Below are 27,559 nucleotides of genomic sequence, written 5' to 3'. Positions count from 1 at the left end.
ATTCGACTGAAATATCATCTTTTCTAGAAGGAGTATCATCATGTCAAATTGTAATACAAACACAAGATAATTTGATCATTTAGACACATGAAATGGTAACCTGATCCGTAAGATAACAAAGGCTTTCACCTAGACTCAGGGAGTATAAATGCATGTGGTAGAATGAAAAGAAAAATGGTTGGGGAAGAAACAAAGGCGTGGGTATATTTACTTTTGATAGACCTTCAGAATTAGACCACATGGAGACAAATAGTAATTTTTGCCTAGTTTAATAGACTTTAGTAAAGGAAGTAATGACAGACTAATATCTTGCCACATCTGTTTCACTTTGCTGATGGTTTCACTTCTTTTCATCGAACACATCTGCTAAAATCTGCATCTTGCACTGATTGTTCAAGCAATGGAACATAACTATTCTTTTTGTATTTCTTAATATTTAGTGTATGAGACACAAATCGCTAGTGACAGAATTTGTTACTTAAATAAAATGGAAAATGGCTTATAGGAGATACAGTGTTTTGAATCAGCTATGCCTTCTCCCATACTTCTGTCCATAGAAGTTTTTTTCTGCACATGGAAGAAACTTATCCTTGGCAGTTTGAGGTGCACATCTGTACCACCAAGCAAGTGGAAGCACTCTTAATAAGTCAGGTTGGAAAAGCAGCATTTTCCTACTCAGAAAAATGACTTCTTACACACTTCGGCTACCATTTTACCATGTACCATGAGCATGAAGTTAGTGTGAAACTCTCTTCCTGGAAATACAACAGCTGTAAACAAACTGTGCTATTACAGAACCAGTGGCCATGCATTTCAAAAGGTTATCAGCACTGAACTCAAATGTACTTCTTTGCCTACTGCTGTTATCACCAGCCTTGCCCATTTTAGACAGCATTACATAGTAGCAAAATATTTTTCAGGAGGAAAAGAAAGAAAAGCACATTAAAACCCTCCCTATGGTTTTAATCTCCCTGTTTTATTTTATCTGTGCTTTAAAGCTGTGTCAGGTGTAGATCAAAAGCACCCCCCTCCCTGGGGTATTTCATTTACAATTTCATTTAATAATGGAAGTGTACTTCCATCTAGTTAGGACAGGGAAGGATTAAATAAAAAGCGGTGTTCAACTGCACAAGTCTAGCCTGTCCCTGTGCTCTGCAAATGAAGTAGTCATGGAAGGGCTTGTTATTAGTCTATAATATCAAAACTGATAAACTATTAGTGTTTTGTCAGGCATGATATATGCTAAACATTTCCCTCTGCAGATTGCCTTGACAAGAACTGTGACTGTTTTTAGACACATCTGGCACTGCGGATTTTTTTTCCATCTTGCATTTCAGTGATTTAAAGGGCCTTGGCTGGGCAGAAGGATGTCAGCTGTTTGGTTTAAAATACTGTTATAAGAGTGAAAAAGATTTAAAGGGGCAGTAGGTAAAATTCTGGCCTTGCTGAAGCTAATGGGAGGAATGGCCATTGAGTTTAATGGCTTTGTGATTACTCAGTATGGCTATTTCTTCCATTTTTATTCTTAGTAAATTTTCCATTTCATGAAATTGCCCTTTCTTTTCCATTCAGCTTCTCCCACTTTGAATATTAGCTCTACGAGTGAGCACTGAGATAAAATGCCAAACCCTGTATTTATACAAATGCCATCTTTACAGCTCACTTCTGTGGCACTTCTGTAAGACAATAATGCTGGTGCAGGCGTATAAAAATAGTAAATGCAAGTATTCATGTATAAAAAAGATGTTCTTAATAGACTTTTCTGGCTGTGCTGCAAAATGGGCTGTGCGGCCAGTGATGAATCTCAGGATATCTATAGTGTAGAGAAGCTACTCTAGTCTTTATGGAAAGAACCAGCGAGGCAGGATTGCGCTCATATTGTGTCCTGTAACACCAAAATACATTGACATGTAGAGGCACGAGCAGCCACAGAACTCTTCTCTCTGAAGAGTTTAATGGGAGCCCGACATCACAAAACAGCCAAAGCCCATATGCATTTGGCGTATTTTGGCAGGCAGAGTCTGAGCTTGGGGCATGGAGAAGTCACTTCAAGGACACTGTACTGTGGAAGAGTTTGCAGTCGTCAGACAAGGAGAGGCGAGAGCTCGGTAGCGGTCTCCAGTGCAGTGTGTGCTCTGGAGGGGTCTCTTTTCAGTCCTTGAGGGTACTCACAGGCATAAGTACTTCCTGCAGCATTGGGTGGTCTCCTCTCCACGTCTCAGAGACCAGTTTTTGCCTGATAGACCTTTGGCATCTGACTAATAGACAAAAAGCTTGAATTTGTATGCAAGATAGAACCCTTTTGTTACAAAAACAAGGACACGCAAAGGTTTCAGCTTTCTCCTGCCATTGCAGAGTTTCATGACAGATGGGAAACAAAGTATATTAGGCAAAAAAATATAGCAGGTTTTGCTGCAGTGGCATTTTATATTGTTTTATCAGTTTCTCCCACTACACTTAAGTTTGGAATAGCAAGGGATATCTTTCCAGCTTCAGGCATGGGAAAAGAAGCATTAAACTCCTGATTACCAAGTAGGAATTTCTAATGTATAGTCTGCTAAAAAATGATTCTTTGAGCAGTCACAAAAGATTTTAACAATGGAAGTGGGCAGATACAGAAAGCAAAGTTGTAGACTGTGGGGACGCATTACCATCACAGTTTTACAATGCAGGACTCAGGTGAGTAACAATAGAGGCAAAATGATCAGGTTTCATCTCTCAGCAAATGCAGCGCTTTGCTTTGTACAAAGGAGTAATCACAGTTTTGCAACATGCATTAAAATGTTCCTGACCATAATAAAACTTTTCTGAATAGGCCAAACAAAAGCAGGAAAAGCATGCTGAAACCATGCTTTTAACCAAGAACAGACATATCTCTGAGCAGTCGCAGGCCATTCAGGGTCATGTTCTGTCAACTAAAATAACCAGGATATGCACAAGGGATTTGCCAGGCACGTGATTCAGGAAGCGTTAAAAAATACTGCATATGAGAGTTACGTATTTTTACTTCAGTCTCCTATTTTCTTTCTTACACACACTTCCCCCAAATTCTGCAGCTCTTTCTTCGGTTTCCTGGATTAATTCTCTCAGGCAGCCTGGTTTAACAAGCACAGATGCTACCTTGGAAAAAAAAAAGGAGGGAATGGAGCCAAATGGGTGTCACACTCCAGCTTGGCGGAACCTTACCAACGTGCACCCCAAAAATAAAAGGGACAATGAAAGACTGCTTCTAGTAATCACAACTGAATATAAAATTTGTGCAAAATTAGGGCTGTAAAACCTTCAGGCTGTCAAAAGGACTGAAGGAGACACCTTGTGACCAGACTGATGTCCCTGACCTACTTGTCTGTGCTGTCACGTACCCGGGTAAACCCTCCCATCTCTGTGCCTCCCATCAAACCTCTCTGACAAGTTTTGCCATTCATACTTGCCTTGTAATTTTTTGAGTTTGTTTGAAGTGTGCAACCAAAATGTAAGTTCTCATAATGTCGTGCTGGCAGGCCTAAATGTAAGTCAGAGACCTTTACAAATGCTGCTTCTTGCTACCCATTGATCACCACATAAAACAATCCATTCAGACCTGGAGTTCCTATTGGAAATTAGGGGACAGCCTGGTAATTGGATTAAGGTGTGCTTTTATTTGCAGCAGTTTCTCAAAATGAAGCTCCTATTTTGCTCATTGATTGCCTGCCCAATCTTTCTGCCAGTAAAAGCCACTCACATAGCTGAAGAGACAGGGCAAGGGTTGATGGAAAATGCAGCTTCACGTTGCATTAGATGTGTGTGTTCCTCTGAGAGTGGTCAGGTAGATAAAGATGCTAAGTGCATCTCCATACAGACATGGAAGCATGCTTTGTTAATCCACAGTTAAATGGCTTAAAAGCAATTTTTATCAATGTAGTCCTTAGAAATTGGAAGAGCCACTAATTGCATCACTATTTAAATTCCTGCTGGCCACATGCATAGGTGCCAAAGGGAGAATAACTTCAGGACACTGGGGTTGCATGTGTGAATTGGAGACCTTTGGAATCTATGTTATTAAGGGATTGGAGGGGAGAGGAAAAAGCTGTATTTGTCCTCCGCATTTCCAGAGATAGGTTGAAAATACTAAATTAACTTTACAAGTATAGTCCCAGAAACACACCAGGTTCGATCATGTATGGAGCATGAATTAGCTTGGCAGCAATTGCAAGGCCATAACTCAGGCCACTACAACACACTCTTTTACTAGTCCTCCACAAGAAATCTACATCAAAATCATTGTTTATAGCTTTTATCCAATCTAGCTACTTCTTCCATCAGAACATATATATATTGTATCCCATTGCATTTATGACAGATGTGCTTGTTTTCATTCGTGTATAGCCCTTCAGAGCAGTACATGGTGCAACTGGTCACAGCCTGCGCTAGTGTGAACCAGCCAGCCATGAGATGTACCACCGGGCACTGAGAGCAGTTACACCCCATTTCTCCCATTTAGAGGAAAAGGTACATCCTAGGTGTGCAAAGCTGCACTGTCAAGCCAAATCCTTTCTTTCATGATGGGCACCGAAGGCACAGCCCTCCCCAGGCTGTCTCCTGTCCCTGCACACCCACAGCTAGGAGACGGGAGACATCGTTAGTCATGCGACTGTCCCTCAGGGCGATGCCAGAGAAATGATCTTGCCCCCTCCACACATCAATATTCTTGACACCCATCTTAAAACTTAGGTCATGCATATCCATCTACTCTTTGAAAACTGTCAGAAGGGTACAAATATCCCTTCACTATTTTTAGGGCTGTATCAAAAGTATTTATCAGCTTTCTGGCATCTCATCCCATTTGTCATATTTGATGCTATCTACCAGTTGGCAGGGGAGGAGGATGAAGTCCTTCAGAAACACAGTGGCAGATGGGTGAAAGTCCATAAGGTAAAAGCACAGTGATGATGACTCCTAGGTGGTGTTATGCTTGTTGTCACAGTCTGGAAGTGCCTGTTGCAGTCCCCTGACCACAGGCTGAGCAGGGGGTTGAAGGAACTGCTCATCCTGACCTTGGCATCTGCCTGCCCACGAGGTAGTGGGGATGTGGAGGAGGTCTGCTCGCAGACGTGGAGCATGGCTGAGCTGTGAGGGAGGAGGACAGTGGATGTCTGGTGACTCCGCCACCCACTTTGCATGCCATCAGCACTCCCACACTGCCTGGTGATGCCAAAAGACCATTTACTTCAGCACACACCCTTGGCTATGCATCCCGGTGCAAATGTGTACGAGGACGTAGCTCAAGCTGTATTATGCATAATTCATACTACTCACACTAGGTGGTATGTGACAGGTGTTAAGATTCTTGGTTTTCCATACATATATTGTCAGTGGGAAGCTCTTCCAGCTCCTCCACAGCACAGACATTGAGGCTTCCCGTCAAGTGGCTCTTTAATGTGCAGGTAATGTGTTCATCCACCTTGTGCCACAAAACTGGGCTGTTTTCCTAGCACCGCTGGTTTTTAGAAGGCAATGTATTCGGGTTGAAACTTTGCCCACATACCATCTGCTTCAGCCTTATCTTTCTTTGACAAGACAGCTGAATATATAATGTCCACTTGGCTTTCCCAGCATTATGTAAGGTTGAGGTTTTATGTTAAGTTTGCAGTTTCAGAGCTCCTCAGCAGCTCTTGCAACAAGCTCCTGCTTTTGTTTTCAAGTCAAAGAGCAGTGACAAAAATCAATACTATCTTCATAGCTATAATGAATGTGACCCACAGCCTTTTTTAGGATGACAACAAGCTTCCATCATATTTCTGGCCTATTTGCAAATATTGATTTGTATTGTAAATTATCTGTAGCCGTTTCATATGAAATCTTAAGGTCTTGCAGTTTTGCTCCCTGCAGTCTATTTGGTATTGAATGTACAGCTATGAATCAAAAGACCTACACATGGACACTACTGATAGCCAAGGTTGCCAAGTTATGAAAATGAGGTGTTTCAGGGGGTTTTAAGCTTCTTAAGGAGGATCGCTCTCAAAAAGCTCCAACCGAGTGAAAGCACTGCTTTGGAGTGGCAGCAGACTCTGTTTACACAAAGTGGAGGAAAAAAGTGGAACCTTCATATGCAAATGAATGGCATTTGGAAATGTCATATAGCCACATCTACATATAAATAAGCCCCTCTTGGAGTGCTGCACTAGCAAGGCTGCTTAGATATAGAAACTGCATAGTAGCACATAAGCGAGAAACAGCAGGACAGCACTCGATCAAGTTCAGGCAGTTTTGTTCCTTAATCGGCACTTAACTAAGTTAACTAGTATTGCTGTGGCACTAGGTGTTAGATGGGGAAGTGGTTGTGGTTGTGAATATAGTTTGGTTTTGCTACCAGGAAGAAGCAAAACAGGGAGATGTGTTTGTATGTGCTGCATGGAGGCTGTGCGGTTGTCTGGCTCCTGTGCCCCAGAAGGTAGCGCTGCATATAGAGATGTTTCCTGTGTCAGCATCCCTCCTAGTCACCCTCTGCCTCATTCTGTAGCTCTGTGCCTGCTTGCTATGAAGGAAACAGGATTTGGCCATATAAAGAAGCACATTCTGCTGCTATGTAGGCGTAGCATAATGGTTATCCCCATCTCTACTTAATCTGTTATTAAAGAGTAAATTGCAACTCTCAGGCATACTTTTGCAGAGGGGAGAAGGTAAAGAGGAGCCTTGGTCTGGTTCCTACTGTCCATTTTTGACCCCCTCCAGCATTGGCACTAATGAATAGCTGGAGGAGAGGTGGTTGGGAGGGAAAGCAAGCCATCAGCCAAGCCATTGGGAGGAATTTCTCACGGAGAGGTGACACCCGCTCTGCTTGTGCTGTGCTGCAGGTGATGGATACAGCATTACTCCCTCTGCCTTCAGGCAGGCAGCCTAATTGGAGGGAACCTCACAAATCTTTAAACTGACACCCACTTTTTTTCAACACAGAATTACAATAATAATAAGGTTAACTCATCCTCTAAGGGCGCTGTCATGAGCTGCCTAAGGAGATCATACGCAAGAAGAAAAACTAGGACTTTATTTCTTTACATGGCTGGTTTCTGAAGGGGGAGGAAGCCACTCCTATGGGGCCAGAGGCATTCTTAGACAGTGGGATCTGAGTGAAGGGAACGTCAGCATGCTAAAAAACAAAGACTAGCTGAGTTAGCTCAAAGAAGGATGTAATCTATTCTAGCAATGGGGTTAATGCAGATTTATTCAGTCCTGGCTCAAAAGAAGGCAGCACAAACTGTAGGGGCCCCTTTAGCCAGGGCTTTGATAAATCCACAGTACAGCCCCTCATCATGAAATCCCGTCTGTAGCAATGATTGCAGGCCTTGAAATCGATGCCTGTAGCAGCGGTCTTAAAGAGCTCCATCTGTGTAGCTTATCCACAAAAGTATTGAGAGATGGCTTGGTGACAGCTAACAGGGTTACCACATGGGGATCTGAAGACCTTTCCAGTCTATTGGACTGGGAAGCAGGCAGGTGCTGTTAACACGCAGAGGTGAATGGCTCCAGGAAGCTGCTGAAGGAAGAGGTCAGTCCATCGTCTCTTGATGTCCTCAAACCAAGTGTGGAGGATCTTGTGCAGCATCCACAGTGGTGACTGCTGCTTTTACCGATGGCCCCAGTAGGGGTGAGTGGATGAAATTAGGTGGTAGGGAAGTGGAGGAGGTCAGACAAGGTGCTTTACCTCCATGAATGCAGTGGTCACCTCAGGGGTGGGGGGGAAAGCATCTATTGTGAGCACCCAAACACTGAGAGAGTGCTTGGTTTTGAGGAACATTTTATCCCATGTGGTATTTTTCTCTTTTCTCTTTTGTCTTGGCTAATATTGCTGGGTGTTGTGTTCAGGCGTGTGAGCAATGGTTGCTAGCATGTACTTGTATCCCTGTGCTATTCTGGGGTTGTATTGCATCTTGTATTGCAGTATGTACTTGGTAGCACCTACTCTTGTGTGTAGGAGCCTCGGCTGCTTGGGATCCACATACAGTCTCTAGGGGAAGGGATAAAGAGTCTTTGCCCAGCCAGTAAATCCAAGTGGACTGTGGCAACTGAAAAAATAGATGAAGGGTAAAAAAAAAGGCTGCATTTAGTTTTGAGCAGAAAAATGATCTTGTTATGTGCAAGAAAATCATTAACAAGTTGCCTAATTTCAAGCAGTCTTCTCAAATAAGGACAATCTGTTCACAGATGTTGTAAATAAAAGCGCTTCTTGATTTCAGAAGTTCAGAGGTAGCTTTAACATATCTAGCAGAGCCCACATCTATATGCTGACAAGCTGGAAGTTCTCTGTTTGAACATCTGGGGATTATTAGTGTCTTAATTCATCGGTTTCTATTATTAATTATGGCAGCATGCTGAATAATTACGACACATTGCTGCAAAAGACAGAGCTCAATATTTTTTCCCAAGTGTGCTAGGACATCTTGCCATCATCTCAAACGGAAAAAGCACTGGATTATTTTTAAAAAGGAAAGTGGATGTTATCTTATTCCAGGGAACTCATTTGCATAGGGACATTTAAAATTAATAAATTACTGTGTTGAGCAAGCCTATTTTGTGCCTGAGAAAATAAGTGAATGTCATTTAATTCACCAAGTTCCATTTCCCTTCTTTTTTTTTCGCCTTTGGTAAAGTAGCTTATATGGGGATGGTATTTTTTGTGCAGTTTATGTGGAAAGACAAGCTTGAAGTTTGTACTTGGAATGGCTGCAGGATCAATTTAGGCTAGGGCTGCAGCATAGTGGTGCCAGACATTTTCAGCTGACATTTGGTGTCTCACTTTCCACTAGCTCTTGGGGAGAGTGGGCTGGTGAGCTCCCTCTTGAGCAGCAGCAAGCACTTCCTTCTGAATGTTCACTCTAACACCCACCCAAACAGTGATTTTCATGCAAGTTGCTTGCACACATTTTCTTCATTGTGAAGAGACACTATATATTCGTAAGATCAAGAGCAAGGTTTTAAAAGAAGGGAACATACTGTGTCAAGATAATTAATAGGTCAGATCTGAGTAGTTGCTAGTGGTGAGGTATGGCTGTGTTGGTGGATGGCAGCGTGGCTGCTGGCAGCTCTGTGAAGGGCAGAGTGTCTGGAGCTGTTGAGCAAAGATTCCGGAGAACTCTTTTTTCTCTCCTCAGAGCTGGTTCTGAGCTGGGATATATCATCACGGTTCTTCATTACAACTGAGAAGGAAGCCTAAGGACTTTATCCTCATAAGTTGCTATGGGACCTCAATTCCTGTTAGATGCTATTAGAGAGGTGGGAAAGTATCAGGAAACCTGCTAAAGCAATTCGGCAGTTTCAGGGGGAGCAACACAATTACAACCCCATTCCCTTTGCACAGGGACCTTCAACTGATCCTGGAAACATTCCTGGGCTGAGGAAGCTCCCGTTTACCCCCAGAAAAGCAGCAGTTGCTGACTGCGTGAAAACTGTCATTTAGTAACATAAACAGCTATGCCTAGGCTCGTCATAAGACTCAAATTCCTACCCCTCGTCAATCACTGAAGCTCTTCCACAAAGCTCAGGCCATCCTCTACATTTGCTCCAGAGGTTTACCTCTGACTCTCTGGACCTTTATTTTGATTTCAAGTAAGAGCCGTGTACCAAGTCCCTATCATGCAAAGCAGAAGATCTTTTTTAAGTAACTTCCCAATGCTACACTCTGCAGCATATAGTTGGGAGAACTGCCAAGGAGGTAAAAGGAGGTGTAGGGACACACTTCCAAAAGGGGCTGAGAAGGTTAAGGACACACATTTGACCCAAGAATCCTTTTCTCCCTTCATAAATGCTCTGACAATGTGATATGTAAGGAGTCACTACCTCAATATCAGCAAGAGCTTTCATCTGCAAATTTGACTGACTTCAGCAGTATTAAAAGATTAAATTAGTATGTAAGTCAGTTCTCCTTAACCACTGTTTCCAATGAGACAGGTGTCAAAATAGCTTCTGCTGCACATCATTCATCATCTCATCCCGTATTTAATGAAATATGAATATGTGTATATATATATATGTGTATTTTCAGGACCTGCCTTGGTCCAGTGACAACTGTACACTAGGAGTTAACACTGTACATGAGCCAATATTTTATGATGGGCCTAATCTATCAGTTACAGTTTCCATAAGGTCCAACATACCTTGTACAGCAGCGAACAGCTAACATGAGAATTCAGAGACGTGGCCCTCCACTTGGTTTGCCTGAAATCACCGAGAAAGTCTCACTGATTCAAACATAAAGAATGACAGAATTATCAGCCTTGCAGAACTGATTGTTCAGTGCCTGGGAGTCCGTTTTTGGACATAAAAATCCTATGGTTTTGCTTAGATTTTTGTCTAATTTCTCCGAAGTAGATTGCAGGAACTTAGGTCTGGAAAGAGTTTTCTGGGCACTCCAAGCAGTACTTCATGTAATCCTCATCAAGGGTACTAATGGATTTACTCGTTTGTCAGCGGCGCTCCTCCACATGTTCAAGTTGTGTAACAGAAGCTCCACACGAGCTCAAATGGGAGCTGGGGACCAGTGAGGGCTGCCCAGAGAAGAAACTGGCTGCACTGTTTCCATCACTTGTAGAGTTTGGTCCTGCAACTGGGCAGGCTGTTTTGGCTTTTGAATTTCAGCTTCACTGAAATATTTACCTGGGAATCCTAAGGGAGCACAGTCTGCTTCCAAAAACTGAAGGAAAGGCTGCAAGAAAAGCTAAACCAAACATTAAAATAAAAAGAATACAAAATATATTTGAAATAATTCCTCCACTCCTTCTTAACGGAGGACAGGAACAGCCATAGATATTAAGGAATTTAGACAAGATTTAAATAATTCATTTAACGTTTCAGAAGGTAATCCATCAGGAAAAGCAAGATCACTGAGTGGATGGTCAGTCACTGGATAGCTTTTCAGGATCAAATTTACCCAGTGAAATAGCTCGTTGTCTCTGCATGTCCCTGCCATCCACAGAAAGATTGGAGAGCAAGTGTTCAACTGGGAGTCTCTTCTAGGAAGCAAGATAATAAGCTGTTTCAGTCTACATGAAGTAGCATCTGGCTTCAATGCATTTAAAAATAATCTGTTTTGACTAGTGTATCTTATATGATAGGCTATCATGTCATGTTCTGGCACTAACAAAAGATGTGAACAATATGAAATGTCATGTTAGGCTAAAGATGCAAAAAACGTTGCAGAAATGCAAAAGATGTTGGCTTCCTCGAAGTGGCATTTTCTATCTGAAAAAATGCTTCAAGGTTTGTGAATACAGTTGATCTGAAGGGTGAGGGTGTACTTCTTTTTGCACTAAAAAGATGCACTTTGAGAAATGTGGCAGCAATTACTTTTGTCCAGAGATAGGAGAGACTGAGCCAATCAGTCCAGATTTCATCTTGGCTTTAAATCTTCTGTCTCAAATTCTAGCCATTACCAAAAGGTACAAATCTGTCATTTTGGTGCAGATAAAACTCATATATAGTCACTGATAACAAGGCAACAACTCCAATGCTTGAAGAGGAGCTACTGAATTTAACTTTACGGAAACCTGGCTAACTTCAAAGCCACTCCACAGACACTTTGGTCTATGTCATTGCTTTATGAATACTGATTTTACTGTCCTTGGAAAAGAGTGGGTAACTTTGTATTTAAGCTTTGCTCTCTGTAGGTGTAAGTTTGTGGTAAAGGGGCTCTTTAGTTTAGTGATGCTATAATCTGATCAGTGCAGTACTGAATCTATAAATAATCCAAATTTATTTCATTTAGGTTTATTTTTTTTAATTGTACAGTTCTTGTTTGATTCATAATTTATACTTATTCATATCCTCTCTTTTTAGAAATTATTTATAATTCTTATTTCATAGTGATGTAAACCCTGCAATGCATTCCTGAGAGTTAGTATCTCATTGACTGCTGGATTACTGAAAAGGGCTCAGATCCTTCAAAAATGAGAGCAGTCAGTTTAAACATGAAGGGACTTTTAATGCATATCTTGGTGTTTGGGGCTCTATTTTGATCTGAAAAGATGTTTTATGTAATGAGAAAAATAACCTGTTTTGAGGGAGGAAAATATTTTGTATGAATTCAAAATGTGCTGGAAGAGGGGAACTTACTCTGAACTAAATGATGCTTTTACTGCGGCCTGTCTTTCGAACGGCTGAAATGGCAGATCAAACTAAATGCAACTCTTCGTCCCCCTCTCTGCCTTTGTGTTCAATCCTTAATTCTTTTAGAGGAGTCATCAGTCAAAATGGGGGATTACAGACAGTTTGTGTGTAAGTTTTGTAGTCTCTTCCTAGCAAGATAGTAAGTGTTCCCAAATTAAGTGTTTATCCTGTGAAGTGCTAGCAAAGCTTGGGCCATCTCATTTTTCATACAGAAAAGCATTTTCCATCATAACATTACACTTAGAGGTGTGCTTACAAGTTCTACAGGATGCTAGATTTACATTAAACTATGCTAGAGACCTTTTTAAAGAAACATGGTTTCTACCCTAATGATTATAGGGGGAGGAAAAATTCCTCTTTTCACCAGCCCTACAGCCTACACAGAGTGAGAGCATCTGCAAGTCTGGGAGAGGTCCTGATCCCCCTTTCAAGTCCTAGCAGATTTGTTTGTCCTGAAAGGAACAATTTCCCTCACCACCTTGAAGCATGCCTTTAAAAGAAAGAAACCAAATGGTATGCTATCATTTCAGCAACACTGCTGGCTCATCTGAGAGGGAGGGGAGGGATTCTCACTCTGGTCAGTGGTGGCACGCAAACATCACAGCAGTATCTTGGTACCTGAGAAGGAAGGATCACACACACAGCAGTCTCCTATTCTTCAGAAAGGAAGCAAACTTCCTCTTGATAATGGAAAACTTCAAGGAAATGGCGTATTTTCCACAATAGAAAATAAAATACATATTAATATGGATTCTGTATTTCTTGCTGCAGTTTCCTAGGCAGAAATATGTTAGAATGTGGTCCATAGCAGAGGTGTGCACCAGGCAAGTCTGTTGGTAGCTGATACACGTCACTTATTTTTTCTGTTCTGGAAAGATTTACAGGTGGAAAAAAAGGAACATACATGAAGTCCTGGTGGGATGACAACCCTCTGTCATATATTTTACATGCTGTTATCCAGTGCCTCACCTAGATAGTGAAAATGTCTGGCATCAGACAATATGGACCTTCTGCTCCTACCTCTTTCCAGTAGCAGAAATCCCAGGCAAGCTCCCAGAGGAGGTTATACCATGCCTATAACATGCTTCCTGTCAGCATGTCCTGTCTGTGCCATCCCAGGGATAGCTGTTAGCCCCAAACCCAGCAATGGTCCCGCACCATGATGCCCACTTCTGTGCTGTGTGTCACTAACACAGAGCCTTTATGGCAGCCTCACACAGGTATCTCAGTGTAAGCAGGGACTAGGAAAGGCAGGCAGGTTTGTGTTCAACATATGTGCATTTTAAAAGATGCAATAATTGTCCATAATGCAGAGGTCCTGAAAGTCCTAATGATAGAAGTTAATGCTGTCTACAGGGATGCAGAGGTTGTGCTGTCATTCTCAGTTGCTGTTTTAACATAAGGACAATATAACCAACTTTATTAGTGTAAGCTGTTAGAGACTCTTAAAACTCTCCTTGGACAGCAGCAACAGGAAATAAATTCATTATGAAAATCTGTACCTGGAATCTGCCACACACACTTTTCCCAAAGGTGGGATAGTGCCTAAGCATACCTACTGCCAGCACCACTGGCTTGGAGGCAGAATGAAAACTGTAATTGTTTCATAACACTCAGGGACTTCCTTTGGAAGATACAAATGCTTCAACTTGTGTACAGAATGTATTTCCTCAGACATCTATCCTGAGACTTTTTCTTCTGTTTTTAATTAGTTACTTCCCAGAAAAGGGAATATTACCATTTGAGATGTCATAAGTATTGTTTAAATGGAAGAATTTGCCAAAAACTACCCACTACAATTAACACCTCAGTGGTCAGAAAAATTTGTGTGAGTCTATTGCATGTAGCACTTCGGATTTCAGCCCATGATGTAAATGCTGAGGGCATACCTGTTTCAAACTGACTGAAGTCTCCATTTTCCTGGCCACATGGAGGAAAGTATTTTCCAGGATTTGCAATCCCAGTGACTATTAACAGCTACAGAAGTAAGGCACAGAAAGCCAAACCAGTTTAAAGGTACCTGTGCTGTGGGACAGGCAGGAAGCCAGAGGACTCTGGCGCATGGGTGTGCATTTCTGATGATAAACTCCAGCTCTGGCCTTTTGCTCCCCTGCTTCAGTCATAAAGTTATCTTTCTGAGTTATGTTGTATTGAATAATTAAGTGTACTGTAATGGTATATTGCATGCAAATGTCCAGAGTCTTCTTCCTAGCCTTGCTTGGGTGTGAGAAGACAGTCCATAGAGGATAACAGGAATGATCAGGCATTTTTTATGTGCTATGCTGTAATCAGGTTTTGAATAGTCAAATTATTTTGCCTGGTGTCTCATTTGCTGTAACTTGACGGGAATTAAATATGCAAAAGAATGACAGAAAACCTTGCAAAGCTTTTCATCTACATCAGCCAACATGTTTCAAGGTGCAAACCCTTGCTCTTGCTTCCGTAAACATCTTTCACATCTTGTTCTTCTGATTTTCCTTTATCTGTTGAGTTCTTTCCATCACTCCACCTTATTCTGCATTGTCGTTAACGTTACCCTCACCTGTGTTCACAGAGAATGCAAATAAACTGGAAGAAAGTGCAAGAGGGATCTACATCCCTTGTCCAGAGCATTACAATGGCTTCTGCATGCATGGCAAGTGTGAGCACTCCACTAACATGCTGGAACCGTCTTGCAGGTAACCTTTCTACTGAGGAGGAAAGGCTACACACATGAAAAAACACTTAATCTAGACAAACCATGGAAAATAATGGTAACCATGGCCCTTTGTGCTACAAAACCCATTAGACTTAAATTATTCAACAAAGTCCCCATTTTGTGTGGTGAAAGTGTATTGAGTTATGCACAATGTTAATTGATTGTAAAAACATTCAGTAACCTTCAGTTATATTTAGGTATATTTTTAAAAGCACTTCACAAAGGTCTCAGGCAGCAACCAGATAGCCTTCTCATTCTGAAGGAAAGGCATGACCCCAGGGGTATGTCCCTGCTGTGGCAGGAGGGATGCTCATAGGGCAGCGAGCTGGGGTGAAGGTGGCTCCATGCAGGAGTCTTTGGAGGAGGTTAGGGCAGGGGAGTAGTAGTGAAAGGACATGTTTCTTCAGTGAATGCCTCCCTGCAGACGTGGGGATATTACCTCTGAAGTCCAACCAGCAGCCTGGTGGCAAAGAAAAGGACTATTATACACGAAGGACCATATTCCTGGGACACTGGACTCGGAGAGCTAAGATATAGACCAGACTTATCCCACAGGGTAGATCCCTTAAGCCAGCTTCTCCCAGCTCCTGCAAAGAGCCAAGGCAAGTTTTGCTCTTTGCAGCTGCTGTGTTTTAGGTTCTCCATTCAGCTGTAAAATGTCCTTTTCTCAAGCTGCTGGCTGTTGTGGGAAAGTAGGAGAGGAAAAGGGTGGAAGCACAAGGCTTGACCCAGCAGGGTTAGTGTGCCACTAACACTTCTGAGAGGGACCCAAGCAGTTTGGCTCGGTCTCTTAGGGTTGCTGCTGCCATTGACCTGGATTTTCACATCTTCTTTCTTGGGATTTTAGCAAGAGTTAAAATGGGAAACCCACTGTTTCTTCCCCAGAATCACAAAAGGAGAGATGTCAGGCTGCAAGATGGGAACTGGTGAGCAGCGCAGCAAGCAGCATTGGGGTAGATGGTTGCAGCATCAACAGAAGGTTTTTTATAGCAACCAGACAAAATGTAAATGATGTATCCACTTGCAGGAACATCTAATCACATTTCATATGGAGCTTGGATGATTGCTTATCACCTCCTTCAGGGTAATCTGCATAAGAAGCCACAACTAGATGGCTTTTCACCCTCCCCCACCTCCCCAAAGCAAGGGAGAAATGTAAAATACATTGTGCAAGGAACTAAATGGATTCTCAACACAACGTGCAAGTAGTTCCACTTGATGCTAGATAAGTCCCAGCCCACTGGGCACCTCCTATCCCAGCCCCCTGGGCACCTCCTGGCACTATTGCAGTGATGCTAGGACCTGAGGTCTGCCTTCTGAGAGGTCAAGGAGGCACCGATGCCCTCTCCAGGGAGCCCATCCTGCAAGAAAACACATGAGCTCATGCTTAGGCAACTGATTATTTTTTTTACACATGTAATTTTGGGGTTTTGCATTCTTTGAAAGCAGCAGATAACTGGGTAAAAAACATCTCTCGTTTCAGATGTGATGCTGGCTATACTGGACAACACTGTGAAAAAAAGGACTACAGCGTTTTATATGTGGTTCCAGGCCCAGTACGATTTCAGTATGTCTTAATAGCAGCTGTGATTGGAACCATCCAGATTGCTATCATCTGTGTTGTAGTCCTCTGTATTACAAGGTCAGTATCTCTGGTATTTTGCAATAGGAGAAGAAAAGACTTTTGTTTTGCCTACTTTGTGTGCTGATTATATGGGTTTCTGCAGTGACACGGCTGATAGCAAATGCTGTTTAATTCACCAATAAACAGAAGATACCGTCTGGTCCAGCCAGCCAGTGCTGCCTCATAATTACGACTGAATTTTTACTTCCATCTTAATCAAACTTAGGTAGCAACAGTGCCTACAGCAAATGACGGTTCCTGTTTTGCATTCAGATGCTTGGACAAATATTGTTCATATAAATAGGAGAATATAAATACAGCAGCTGGATCAACACTTAATAAAACTAATCATATCTCCATCTGGTTTCCTCAAGGGCCCATTCCCTTAGTCCTAATCAGGCAAAGCATACAAACTTTTAAGCCTGTTTGCTATCCCATTGATTAAATGATTTCATTAGGCATGTATACATGTTCAAAGGTAACGCACATGTTTACCGGCTTCTCTGGATGGTGGCCCACCAAGCCATATATGATATTTTGTTTGTTTCCCTCTTTAATGAGGAGGAAAGGGTGGTTGTAATGGAAGCCCCAAAGTAGCTCAGAACATGAGGGGTAGATGCAATCCTTCCTTGCCTACATGTGCCACTCTGCTTCCCCACTGAAGTGTTTTGCTGTCTCTAGGAAGGGTTGGAGTAATTTCTGAGCTTTAGACATCTTCAGGCTTCTCTCAGAAATCACAAGGTTAAATTAATTCAGCTAGTAAGAATGAGAAATCATTAGATTTAGAAATAAATTTATTTTTAAAATTAAAAAGAAAAATTAAGGCCAGGTATCATACCTGTGCATAAAATAAAATCGCAAATGTATTTCAGTCCCTATGTTGCATTACCTGGCTGGAAGACTGGTCTAGAATTTGTGCCTGGAAAAGACAAAAAGTAAAATAATCATAAAACATTCTCTGGCCTCAAGGCATGAAACAAAACCATCTGATGAAAGGTAGCTGCTTTTCTGGCCAAGCTGAGTCCATCAGCTCAATGGTAAATGCTGAACAAGCAATAGATTATGGTGGTATTCACAGAAGTAATTCAAACAGAGCAGTAGTTTGTGATAAGAAAAAGAAGATGGGTTAGTAAGTGATAATGGAACAAATGCTCTGCATCGTTTTGTTGAGTGCCTCTAGTTTTGTCACCTTGACACAGTAACACAGAGTATTTTACACTGAGGAACAAAGACAGTGTGCTTTCAGTGATCTGGTACTGTAATGCAAATTACCCATCACACTGTTTTCATACATGGATGGTACCTTTTCCCACCCACTTTGTGACCAAGTTAATTTATGATCTTTTGACTTTTTTTTTTCCATAATGGATGTAATTACTGGAGAACATCCTCTGTCCCAGCATAATGATTAGAGATACGTTTACAAAAGTGTACTCTTAAGTAGCCTAAGAGAAATCCACATGATAAGAGCACGTTGTGGCAGTATATGCATAAGTGATTGAGTTTTTGAAGCCATCTGCAGTGGAGAACCTGACTGTACCGGTTTGAACTCCACACTCTGAACTCTTGAAAGTGCTATACCCACCCTACCAGGTCCCTGAGAGAAAGAAGGGAAACTTCACTCACGTAGAGGATGCTGCAGCCAGATTCTTTGCCTCTAATTTCAGTGCAGCTTCACCTAATTAATTTATCAAATGAGTTTGGTGCACTGTGTCCAAACTCTGCATTTGAGCCACATAAGACTACCACTGTAAATCTTCCAGGTATCATTACTGTTGTTGCTCTTAAAATCACAGCTGTACAGTGGTACTGATGTACAGGGTGTCCTCCATTGCTGGAAGGCTCTGAGCAATTCCTGGGCACTTTTAGGGCTATTGTGGCATAGACACTCTAATCTGAATAAATGAACTGTGCTGCTGACAGGGGCAGTCTGCCCTTGCTCCTGGGTACCTGGTCTTGCCAGTGTTCTTGTGCCAGCGTTGGTGTTTCTGTAGCCACACAATGAACCCAGTCAGGGGATGGATTCAGTAAACAAAACATTGTTTTCAAGTGGCTCAATTCCTTTATGGGGTTGGCCACCCAGCTACTCATTGCTAGTGCCAGTGATGGGAATAAGCAGCTGGGGTGGAGAAGTAGGGGATCAGAAACCAAGAGATACAGAGAGAAGGTGGTGGAGCAGTGAGGCACAGTTCCTACCCAATGACTTTTATCTTAGAGGTAAGGTAAAAGAGAAGCAATGATTAAAGTGAAGGAGGATGGCAAATAATATAGGTATGGCCTAGTGTCATAATGATTCTCATCAGTTTTCTTTACAGCTTTGCATTTTTTAGTGCTTCCCTAATGTTTAGTCACAGCAGCTTATTTATGTGAAGAAAAAACTTGATTAAAAATGAATGTGTAATGTGTTTTACCTGCTATGAATCACATTGTGAGTAACTCGAGCTTGCAAGCAGGCTTCAGTGAAGGGAGGGCAGGCAGCCTGTGCTCCGGTACCTAGTTTACATTGATGTAGCTGCTGTGTTCCTAAATGAATACATCCCACACACAGAGCACTACAAAGAACTTTTGATTAAAGAGTTAAGGATCAAGGAAAAGCTGTCACTCAATTTTAGTGGGTGATTAAGTCTAAAAAGCTGGTTAAGTGCCAGCACCCCTCTTAGGAAACCCACATGCACTTCAGACACAACCTACCTGCAGATGCAATAGCACTGCATTCCAGTAGTCAGGATGTTGGTACTTGATCCTAGGACCTTCCTAACCTTCCATCAATTGCTCGTGTAGTGTATTATGCAATTAAAACATGGGCATTTTTGGTTAAAAGATGATTTTTCATGATCTTAATTGGAGTAATCTCTACATTTGAATTGATCTTTCTCGACCTTTGACTAAGTGACTGTATAGATGCTGTCAGTGTCAGTTTAGTGAAAGCACCTGTGAGATGCTGATCTCCTTGCTCCCAACAGGAGCAGTAGGTATCCACCCTTCTCCGGCAATGCATAGCTGCATCCCCTGGGATTTCGGACCATCCTGGTCATCCGCAGCCACTTGGTACCTCCATGTTTCTTATAAAACCAGTCTGGCTGTGCCCACTCTGCCTGGTTCCCCAACCCACCTTCTCATGGCTGAGTGCTGGGCAAAGCAGGGCTGCACTTTGTGCTGTAAATCCTCATCCTCTGGGACTCAGGAGGAAACCCTGGTAGCTTGGGGCTTCAGGAGGATTTACAACGCTGTCTCTGAGCACCGTGTTGAGGTGTCGGTGCTGTCTCCCATGGAGCGCCACAGGGTCCTGCTGTGCAGTATCCAGCTGACTGGGCAGGAGAGGCCGCCTGGGGACAGTCGGGGCTGGGAGGCTGTCAGCGTGTGCATGACATGACATGCGGCTCAGTGAATCAGCCCTGTGTTTGCTAACAGCGGCTCCCTGACTCACTCGGAGAGCTTGATCGCCTTTTTAGGAACACACACTGAATAATGAGTTTGTCATGAAATCGCAAACCAGCTAAACTCGGCATTAGTTTCATAATGAAAGCTCTGCTGTGACCTCCAAGAGCGCTGATTTTTCCTGGAGTGAAGATAGCAGCCTACTTTGCTGCTTCCAAGAAAGGAATGAGGCACAACGTAATACACAGCCGTGCAGTTTCTCATGAGGGGGTGGTCCTGTTGGTCAGGACAATCTGACCCATATTTTGTTACGCACTTACATAATTGTGTTTCAGCATTTTGAAATGCTTCATAAGTCCTTGTGTTCTTGTATAGCCTTCCTGTTGGCGTCACAAAACTATAGCATCACTCCCATTCAACAGGGAAAAAAATGGCCTTTTTGGTTTTAAGGGGTCAGTCAAAACTTATTTCTCTCTGTTCCACCATTAGTTATTTGACACAGAGCTGAAAGCCAGTGCTTTGAGCTCTTACTGCTCTACTCAGTACATAACCCATAGGGTTTCCTAAAGTGCTGCAGAAAGCTTTCCCCTAAACAGAAAACCAAGTTAGCTCAATACAAAGGGAATTACTTTCCGTGTTAGTATGGACTGGGTTATCATGGGGCTTTCTGTCATGCCACTCCAAGAGGGTGTTTCAGTCTTTCTTGTGTAGCTTCCCGAGCAGAGGACAGAATGAGGCAAACCCAGGATAAACACTCACACTGAGCTTCAGCTGAAGAAAGAGCTTTCTGTCTAGGGGTGCCTTTCCATGGGAGGAAACCAGAAACACAGTATTATCTTTCCATTAAGGACAAACGCTTCATAGCATCCCCATAGCTGATGCTGCTGCAGGTGAATGGTGGAAACGTGTTCTTGCTGAGGAGCACCGTGAGGTCCTGGGGCAGAAGAGATTTGCTTTTGCAGCCACCCAAAAGGAAAATAAGATTTGGGTTTTTTCCAGTGCAATTGCTTTCCTCACTAAGCCAAGCAGCCTTGTGAGGAGTGTAGCACGGTGCAGGCACCCGTAAGTAAAGTAGCTGCTCGCTAATGAGCTGAACATGGAGCATTTCCATGGAGACTAATAGGGATTGTAGACTCTTAGCTTCTCAGAAAGGCAGCCCATGCTTCCACTTTGTAAATGCTCCACAGACCTGGGATGCTGAGCAGGTGAGCATGAGACCATCCTAAATCTTCCACCTGCATCTCACTGAAAGTAAACCTGTTATTTAAAGACAAGTGATGGGTGCAGCTGGGGCTGTCACAATGCTGCGGAGTCACCATTGCTCACCAGGAAGGAGCAGGAATCGTAACATTTCCTTTGCCATATTTTTGTTTACAGTATGTTTTGTGGGGGTTGTGTTCTGGGGGTTTTTTTGTGGTGCCATTGCCATTAGCCAGCCCATTTCATTTAACTGAAGAGGAAACGTGTTGAGGGGCAGAGGATGCTTGTGCCACTGCTCAAGCAGATGCATTGTTAAGAGCTGTGTATTCTCACAACTCTCTTTTCCAGGAAATGTCCCAGGAGCAACAGAATCCACAGACAGAAGCAAAACACAGGGCACTACAGTTCAGACAACACAACAAGAGCATCGACAAGGTTAATTTAAAGAGCGCATGTTTCCACAATGGCAAAACTAACTGCAGAGAGCTTGGACTACAAAATACAGTATTATAGACAAAAGATTAAGACAAGATCTACACATGTTGCCTTGCATTTGTGGTAATCTACACCAATGAGAACATGTACTACAGCTATATTTGATTATGTATGGATATATTTGAAATAGTATACATTGTCTTGATGTTTTTCTGTAATGTAAATAAACTATTTATATCACACAATATAGTTTTTTCTTTTTCATGTATTTGTTATATATAATAAATACTCAGTGATGAGAAAAAAATTGCCTTTCTTAAATTTGCTGTATCTCATACATAGCTGTGTATAGTCTTGGGATATTGTATATGGACACTAACAAATCTTCTTTTTTTTTCTTTTTCCAGTTCTAGTGGCAATTTTGAGTCTACTGAACTCAGTAGTAGGGTTTTGAGTTGGTCCAAGATCAGCGACAATTATGGATGTGGGAAAGGTGAAGAATAATTTAACCTACATTGAGGAGGGATAAAATATTTCAGATCCGGAGTCAACTACATTTCATCAGCCTTCTTCTCCCATACCATCTATCTTTACTGTCCCATAGCTTAGGAAGTCTTTGCCTTCTAAATTAAATCCTAACCGAAGGGGAAATGGAAATTGTCAGTAACCACGATGAGAGTGTTGGGTAATGTTTCGATTTGGGAGAGAATTAGGTGTCTGTCAAGGTGAACCCTACAAGAATGCCTTGCAGAATCGCAAGCTCTGGTCAGTGGAGTGAGTGAAAATTGCTTCTTACTGTTGATTGAAAATTATTAGGTTAAAAAAAGTTAATAACATAATAACAGCTGAAATGCCAGCACCATTTGTACCTCGTGAACATGCTGATGCAATTTATTTTTTCAAAGAGAAGGCGAAAACCACTCAGAAAACACCTTATGAATAACTTTATGGGTGACCCTACTCCATTAAATGTAATGAAGTGAAATGTTGGCTATATCTCAGGAAAATAAGGGCATGTGTTTTGTCACATGCACATGATGGACAAGAAGCAAAGTTATTTCCTGATAGCTGAAACCCTCCAAAACACATTCTCTCGAGAAGGTAGCATTACTCTAGTCTGTGCTATGAATTTTGAAGACGACAGAGTGAGACTGAAGGGCAGAGTGTGGTAACTTCACTCCTGCTGGATAACCCGCTCCACTAATTGATTACCGAAGTACTAGTCACACTAATATAAGTGAACTAAACCCCCTTTGTAACAGTATTCTTTGTGCTGCTCCTTTCCAAAGAGACTTTTCCAAGGCAGAAAGTACCCATGACAAGAGTTAGGAGTATTTCTCACTGTCATCACCACATAAGAAGCTGCATTTGGGTCAGAATCAGACCTGGGGTTACCTGGGATGATGCCTCATGTTTCCATTTCCTGCTTCAGCACTGGTCTGATCACCCAGAACAGTCACCACCAACCCCACCGGTGACAGTCCACCCGATCCAGCCATCAGGCACGGGTGAAGCGGTACTGCTACTCTTAACATGGCTTTTGGTCTTCTCCCACCCCCAGCCTGCTTTAAAGTGAATCCATTGCATGATGTTCACACGGTTTCAGTTTTTGTCTTGTTCTGGGTTTCTTGGCTTTTTAAAGGTAATAAAAGGCGATTGGCAAGAGATGCTTTCAGGCACCTGGTCTTTGCTGATTGATGGGAGTGGGAGTGCGGTGCTTTTGCAGGCAGCGGGCAGGTGACTGCACATGATGGCTCTGCAGCACTGGGATGCTGGCCCTGGAGGGACCATCTGCTTCCCAGTGCCGTGGGCTGGGGCAAGGCAGAGGGAGAAGGAGGCTGTTCTCCCAGCTCTCAATCATCAGGGTTTGTTTTCAGATTAGAAGCATGATGGTGCAGGGTTGGATAGTGCAGCACAGAGGCAGTGAGCAGGCGTGATGCTGGCCTGCTGGACCACAGGGACATTGCCATGCTCAAACCCACTGCACAATGCTCCTCTTTGTCCCAGTCCTTGCTGGTTTTGTATCCCATATGTAGGCTCAGCGTGACATGGAGGGGAACCCAGGCTCTGCTGAACTGTATTGGTTTGGTGACACAAGATCCTTTCTGGGGAGACTTTGCAAGCTCTGTTAATTACACTGATACCAAGTAGCATCCCTCCATCACCTAAACGTGAGGCAGCAATGTCAGCGAGCACCTCCAAGGAACACTTCAGCATGAGGTTGAGGATTAGATTGGAGGTGGCAAATGTAGCTCTACTCTGCAGCCCCCACCACCATGCTTTGTGCTGAGTGAAGTGTTGGAGTCTAGCAAGCATCAAAACCACAGATTTTGAGCTGAATCCAAATGTCAGTCCCCCACTGGGACTATCAGATCAGGGCTGTTTATCTCAGTCACTTACATTAGATACAAAAATCAAATGTTAGCACATACACACTGCCATGTACTGATAGCAGTAAACCTAATTAGAAAAAAGCCTGGCCTAAAATAGCATAACATTGCTTAGAAGTGAAAATAGAAGTATGAAACACTATCTCTAAACTTCCCAAAGTTATCTGGTGTGCTTTTACCTTGCAATGCCACATTTAATCCCTAAACAGCCTGTGTTTGCGAGTTGTTATTAGCCTCATCCCCAGCTGCAGTATCTGTCACAAAGCCTTCACACCTCTGAAAACAAGGCCAGTTTTTAAGTACCTGCTGCAGACCGGAGGGCAGAGAGGGGAAAGTGATTTCAGTTCTAATGCACCAAGGGCAGCTCCCAGCGAACAGGAGGCCTCATTGGGCTTTTCAAACTTAACCTTCAACATGCTGATAGGGGCACACAGTGTGACAATAACAGTGTCTTGGGGTTGTATGTACAGGAATGGAGATTTCTAGAGAAAACATTTGTGGCAGCAACAAGGCAGCAGATTTGGAGACATGGATTTGGGATTGTTTTTTCCTTTCCAGAAGGGACTGCAAAGTGCATTTCTTAAAGCTATCTGCTGGCCAGAACTCAAGATGTGGAACACCTTTGTGCAGTTGAACTTCACAGAATGCAGAGGGGTGGGCTGGGCACATAAGGACCTGGCCACACGAAGCTGTGGTTATGGGGACAGTGCCATGCACAGAGGCAGAGCCCAGCTTCTCCACCTGGAATCACATGGAGGGGTGCCGATGAGTTGCCGTTTCTCCACCTCCCAGTACTATCTGACACCAGGCTCCTTGCAATGCCAGTGGGAGTGGGCTTGTTCCTTTCCTGGAGGATGCAGTAATTCATTTACTTTTGGCTGTTCAATAGGCTTTTTCTCTCATTCCACTGTGGCATCTGTAAATAACCTCAAATACCACCACACACTCACTTTACAGACCACACGAGAGAAGATCTAGATGTGCAAAACCACTGACAGCACCAGTAATGTCATCCTCAGCTTCAGGACCATTCCAGCCTGCAGTCACTTACTGGCCTGGCTGTTACTTTGCTGAGGCCAAACCACTTGGTAAAAAACAGGTAAAAATAGGACTGCTTGCAGACCCATTCCCCAAGGCTTTTCCTGTCAGTCTGTAACATTTATGGAGCAAGAAGCCATGTGATTATTTTGTTTGTGATGCATTTAACACAACAGCATCCTGACCTCGATCTTCAAAACAAAGCGGGGGTGCTATTGGCATACACCGAGTGCTGGCGAGCAGATCCCACCCACCTTCCCCAGCCTGGGATGTTCAGATGATGTTCAACCCCTTGGTGCCTTCAGGTGTAGGCAAACAAGGGTGCTGTGCTGGATGCCAGCCCATAAGTAAATTGCCTTTACAGCTCATACAGACTGCAGCAGGTGGGTGACACACAGCTCTCACCTTCTCCCACCCCTAATGCTGCCCTACAGAACAGGCACGGCTTCCACGCCTCTCCATCATGAGGCTTTTCCTTAAAATAAAGTCTAATCAGACGGTCATTATCATTCACCTTCACCCAGTGAGAGTAAGGCGCGATTTACAGAACATTATCATTACAAAAATATTATAATTAATAAAAGGAGGCTGGATATCCTATTCTCACTGCTGCTGCCTTTAGATTACCTGCCTCTGCACACTAAGGCACTGTGATTACCTCAAGTGAAGTGACACTGGGGTAGTTTTTCCCTGTAGCTGTAGCCATCAGGGTCTCACCTCCTTGGGCAGCACTAGATCAGCTCAGCTTTCTGGGTGCCAGCCTGGAGGGCCACATGCTGAGGGCAGGAATGACTGCATCTGTATGAGTGCCCCATGCACAGGTTAACCGAAGGGGCAGGTGGATGTAGGCAGAAGGTGGGTGCCGTGTATCACTGCCTCCTATTTTTCCAGAAGCAGCTCTCAAAAAGCCTCATCTTCAAAGAGCTCTCTAAAGCTTCTTTGAAAACAAAATGATTAAAGGCTATTTTCCCTCTCTTCCAACATCAGACACATCTCGTGCCACATCCTTGCTTTCACCCCTCATTATGCATGCAGCTTTTCCGCAGCTCCCACTTTTGCGTCAGGGTGGAAGTTACAACTCGGAATTAAAAGCAGAGTTCATTACCACACATCAAAGTAGGCATGGCCAGGCCTTCCCTTCCTTTTATTCGTGGGGGGCTGTCTATTTACAGATGTCAGCCCCCATGGGTTTGCATGCCAAGCTGGAGGCAGGAATGCCCATGTCTGGCAGTGCTGGTGGGGTTTTCTCTCCCGAATGATGAGTAACCTCAACTGGACTTCAGGATGACATGATGGAGATATGCTGGGCCATTATGATGAGGTCTTTAGACCAATTTTATTAATCACAATAATACCTGATCTACAGTTCTGGTCTGGACAGACCACAACCTGGCTGACTGAGCCAATTACATTGTGCTCTCTTTGACACAGGAGCCAAAAGTCTCATTACTTGCCCCACACACACATGACAGTGCACACATCAAAAGAGCTTCTGCCAGCACCCATGGGCAGGAAGGGCAGGAGGAACAGGAGGGGCAGGCACAGCCAGCTTCTACCCCAACCAGCCTTTAGGCCAATGCTTTGCCTTCAGATGCTTTTCATATGAGGTGGGCTTAGAGTTTATTTTCATTTCATTTTAATTAACAGTTTCATCACAGCAGGGGGGATGCTGAAAACAAAAATGCATTTAAAAAAAAAGAAAAAGCATGATTTTTTTTTATTTTTCTCAACTTTTCCTTTCTTTTTTTTTTCTGCCGTATTGAATGCGAGCCACAAAGCAGTAAAATATTCCGCAGTCTCACAAAGCAGCCGCCAAGCTGCATAATAAAAAATCATGTGAGGAATCTGCTCTATAATGCTAACTAGGTGGCATCAGCCGTGGCTTTGTAAATAAAATGTGAGGCTTGTTTTGCTCAGCTTAGGAAAGGCTGACCCCAGGTAGAAGCCTTGATTTCAGTCCCGCTCCCATTTGAGTTTCCCTGGGTTGTGGCAGCCATTAACCCATGCAGCTGTTCCTCACCAAAGGGGGACAGGAGCGTGGTTGCAACCCACCGGTGACCAAGCCTCACAGATGCAGATGTGCCCCCAGCCACTGCCATCCTCCAGCTCGCTTTCTGGGGGTCCCAGCACCTTCTACTGTCACTGCCCCAAAGTGAAATGAAAACAATTGGAAGGTGAAAAGTGTTAAGAAAATGCAGTAGCACCTCATAAACTTGCCATGGGAGAAGCTTTAAAAGCAGCTTGCTTTACATCAGGTCACTCAGAAATGAAGTGTCATTATTCAGGATGAAATTCAGCCTTTAAGTGCAGATGCACGCAACAGACCATCAGCGCCGCCAGGGAAGAGGGGCAGCAGTGGGTTTTACAGCAAGCAGCTTTCAGCAGAACAGGGACGAGCCGAGAGGTGAGGAAGAGCCATTTAATGTGACCTGAATTAGCAGCTATAGATAGTGCTTCCTGCATGTTTTACATTTGCAAATAAAAAGGATCTTCTTGTTTAATGGTTAATAAAAATGATTAGTGCTCCCAGGGCAGGGATTCTGACAGATGCAGACTGTGCTGGAGGGACCAGCTACAAGACACGAGGGAAGATGAAACCAGTTTCTTTTTTTTCCTGTGGAGTACATCTTTACCAGCATTTGCAAGTTAATTTGTGAT

General features: G+C 43.2%; 1 protein-coding gene across 1 annotated transcript in view; it reads left to right on the top strand.

Moving 5' to 3' along the window:
- The window catches only part of TMEFF2 (transmembrane protein with EGF like and two follistatin like domains 2), a 127,801-nt gene extending 104,738 nt beyond the window's left edge, over nt 1-23,063 (top strand). The window contains exons 8-11 of the mRNA XM_065669950.1: nt 14,693-14,816; nt 16,320-16,478; nt 21,387-21,473; nt 21,881-23,063. Coding sequence (XP_065526022.1) covers nt 14,693-14,816; nt 16,320-16,478; nt 21,387-21,473; nt 21,881-21,977 — 467 coding nt within the window. The 3' untranslated portion in view covers nt 21,978-23,063. The remainder of the gene's footprint in view (nt 1-14,692; nt 14,817-16,319; nt 16,479-21,386; nt 21,474-21,880) is intronic.
- The last annotated feature ends 4,496 nt before the right edge of the window (nt 23,064-27,559 follow it).

This window comes from Lathamus discolor, chromosome 3 (genome assembly GCF_037157495.1).
Source record: "Lathamus discolor isolate bLatDis1 chromosome 3, bLatDis1.hap1, whole genome shotgun sequence".
Lineage (NCBI taxonomy): Eukaryota > Metazoa > Chordata > Aves > Psittaciformes > Psittacidae > Lathamus > Lathamus discolor.
Note: the sequence above shows the minus strand (reverse complement) of the source record. Positions and strands in the feature narration are given on the sequence as shown.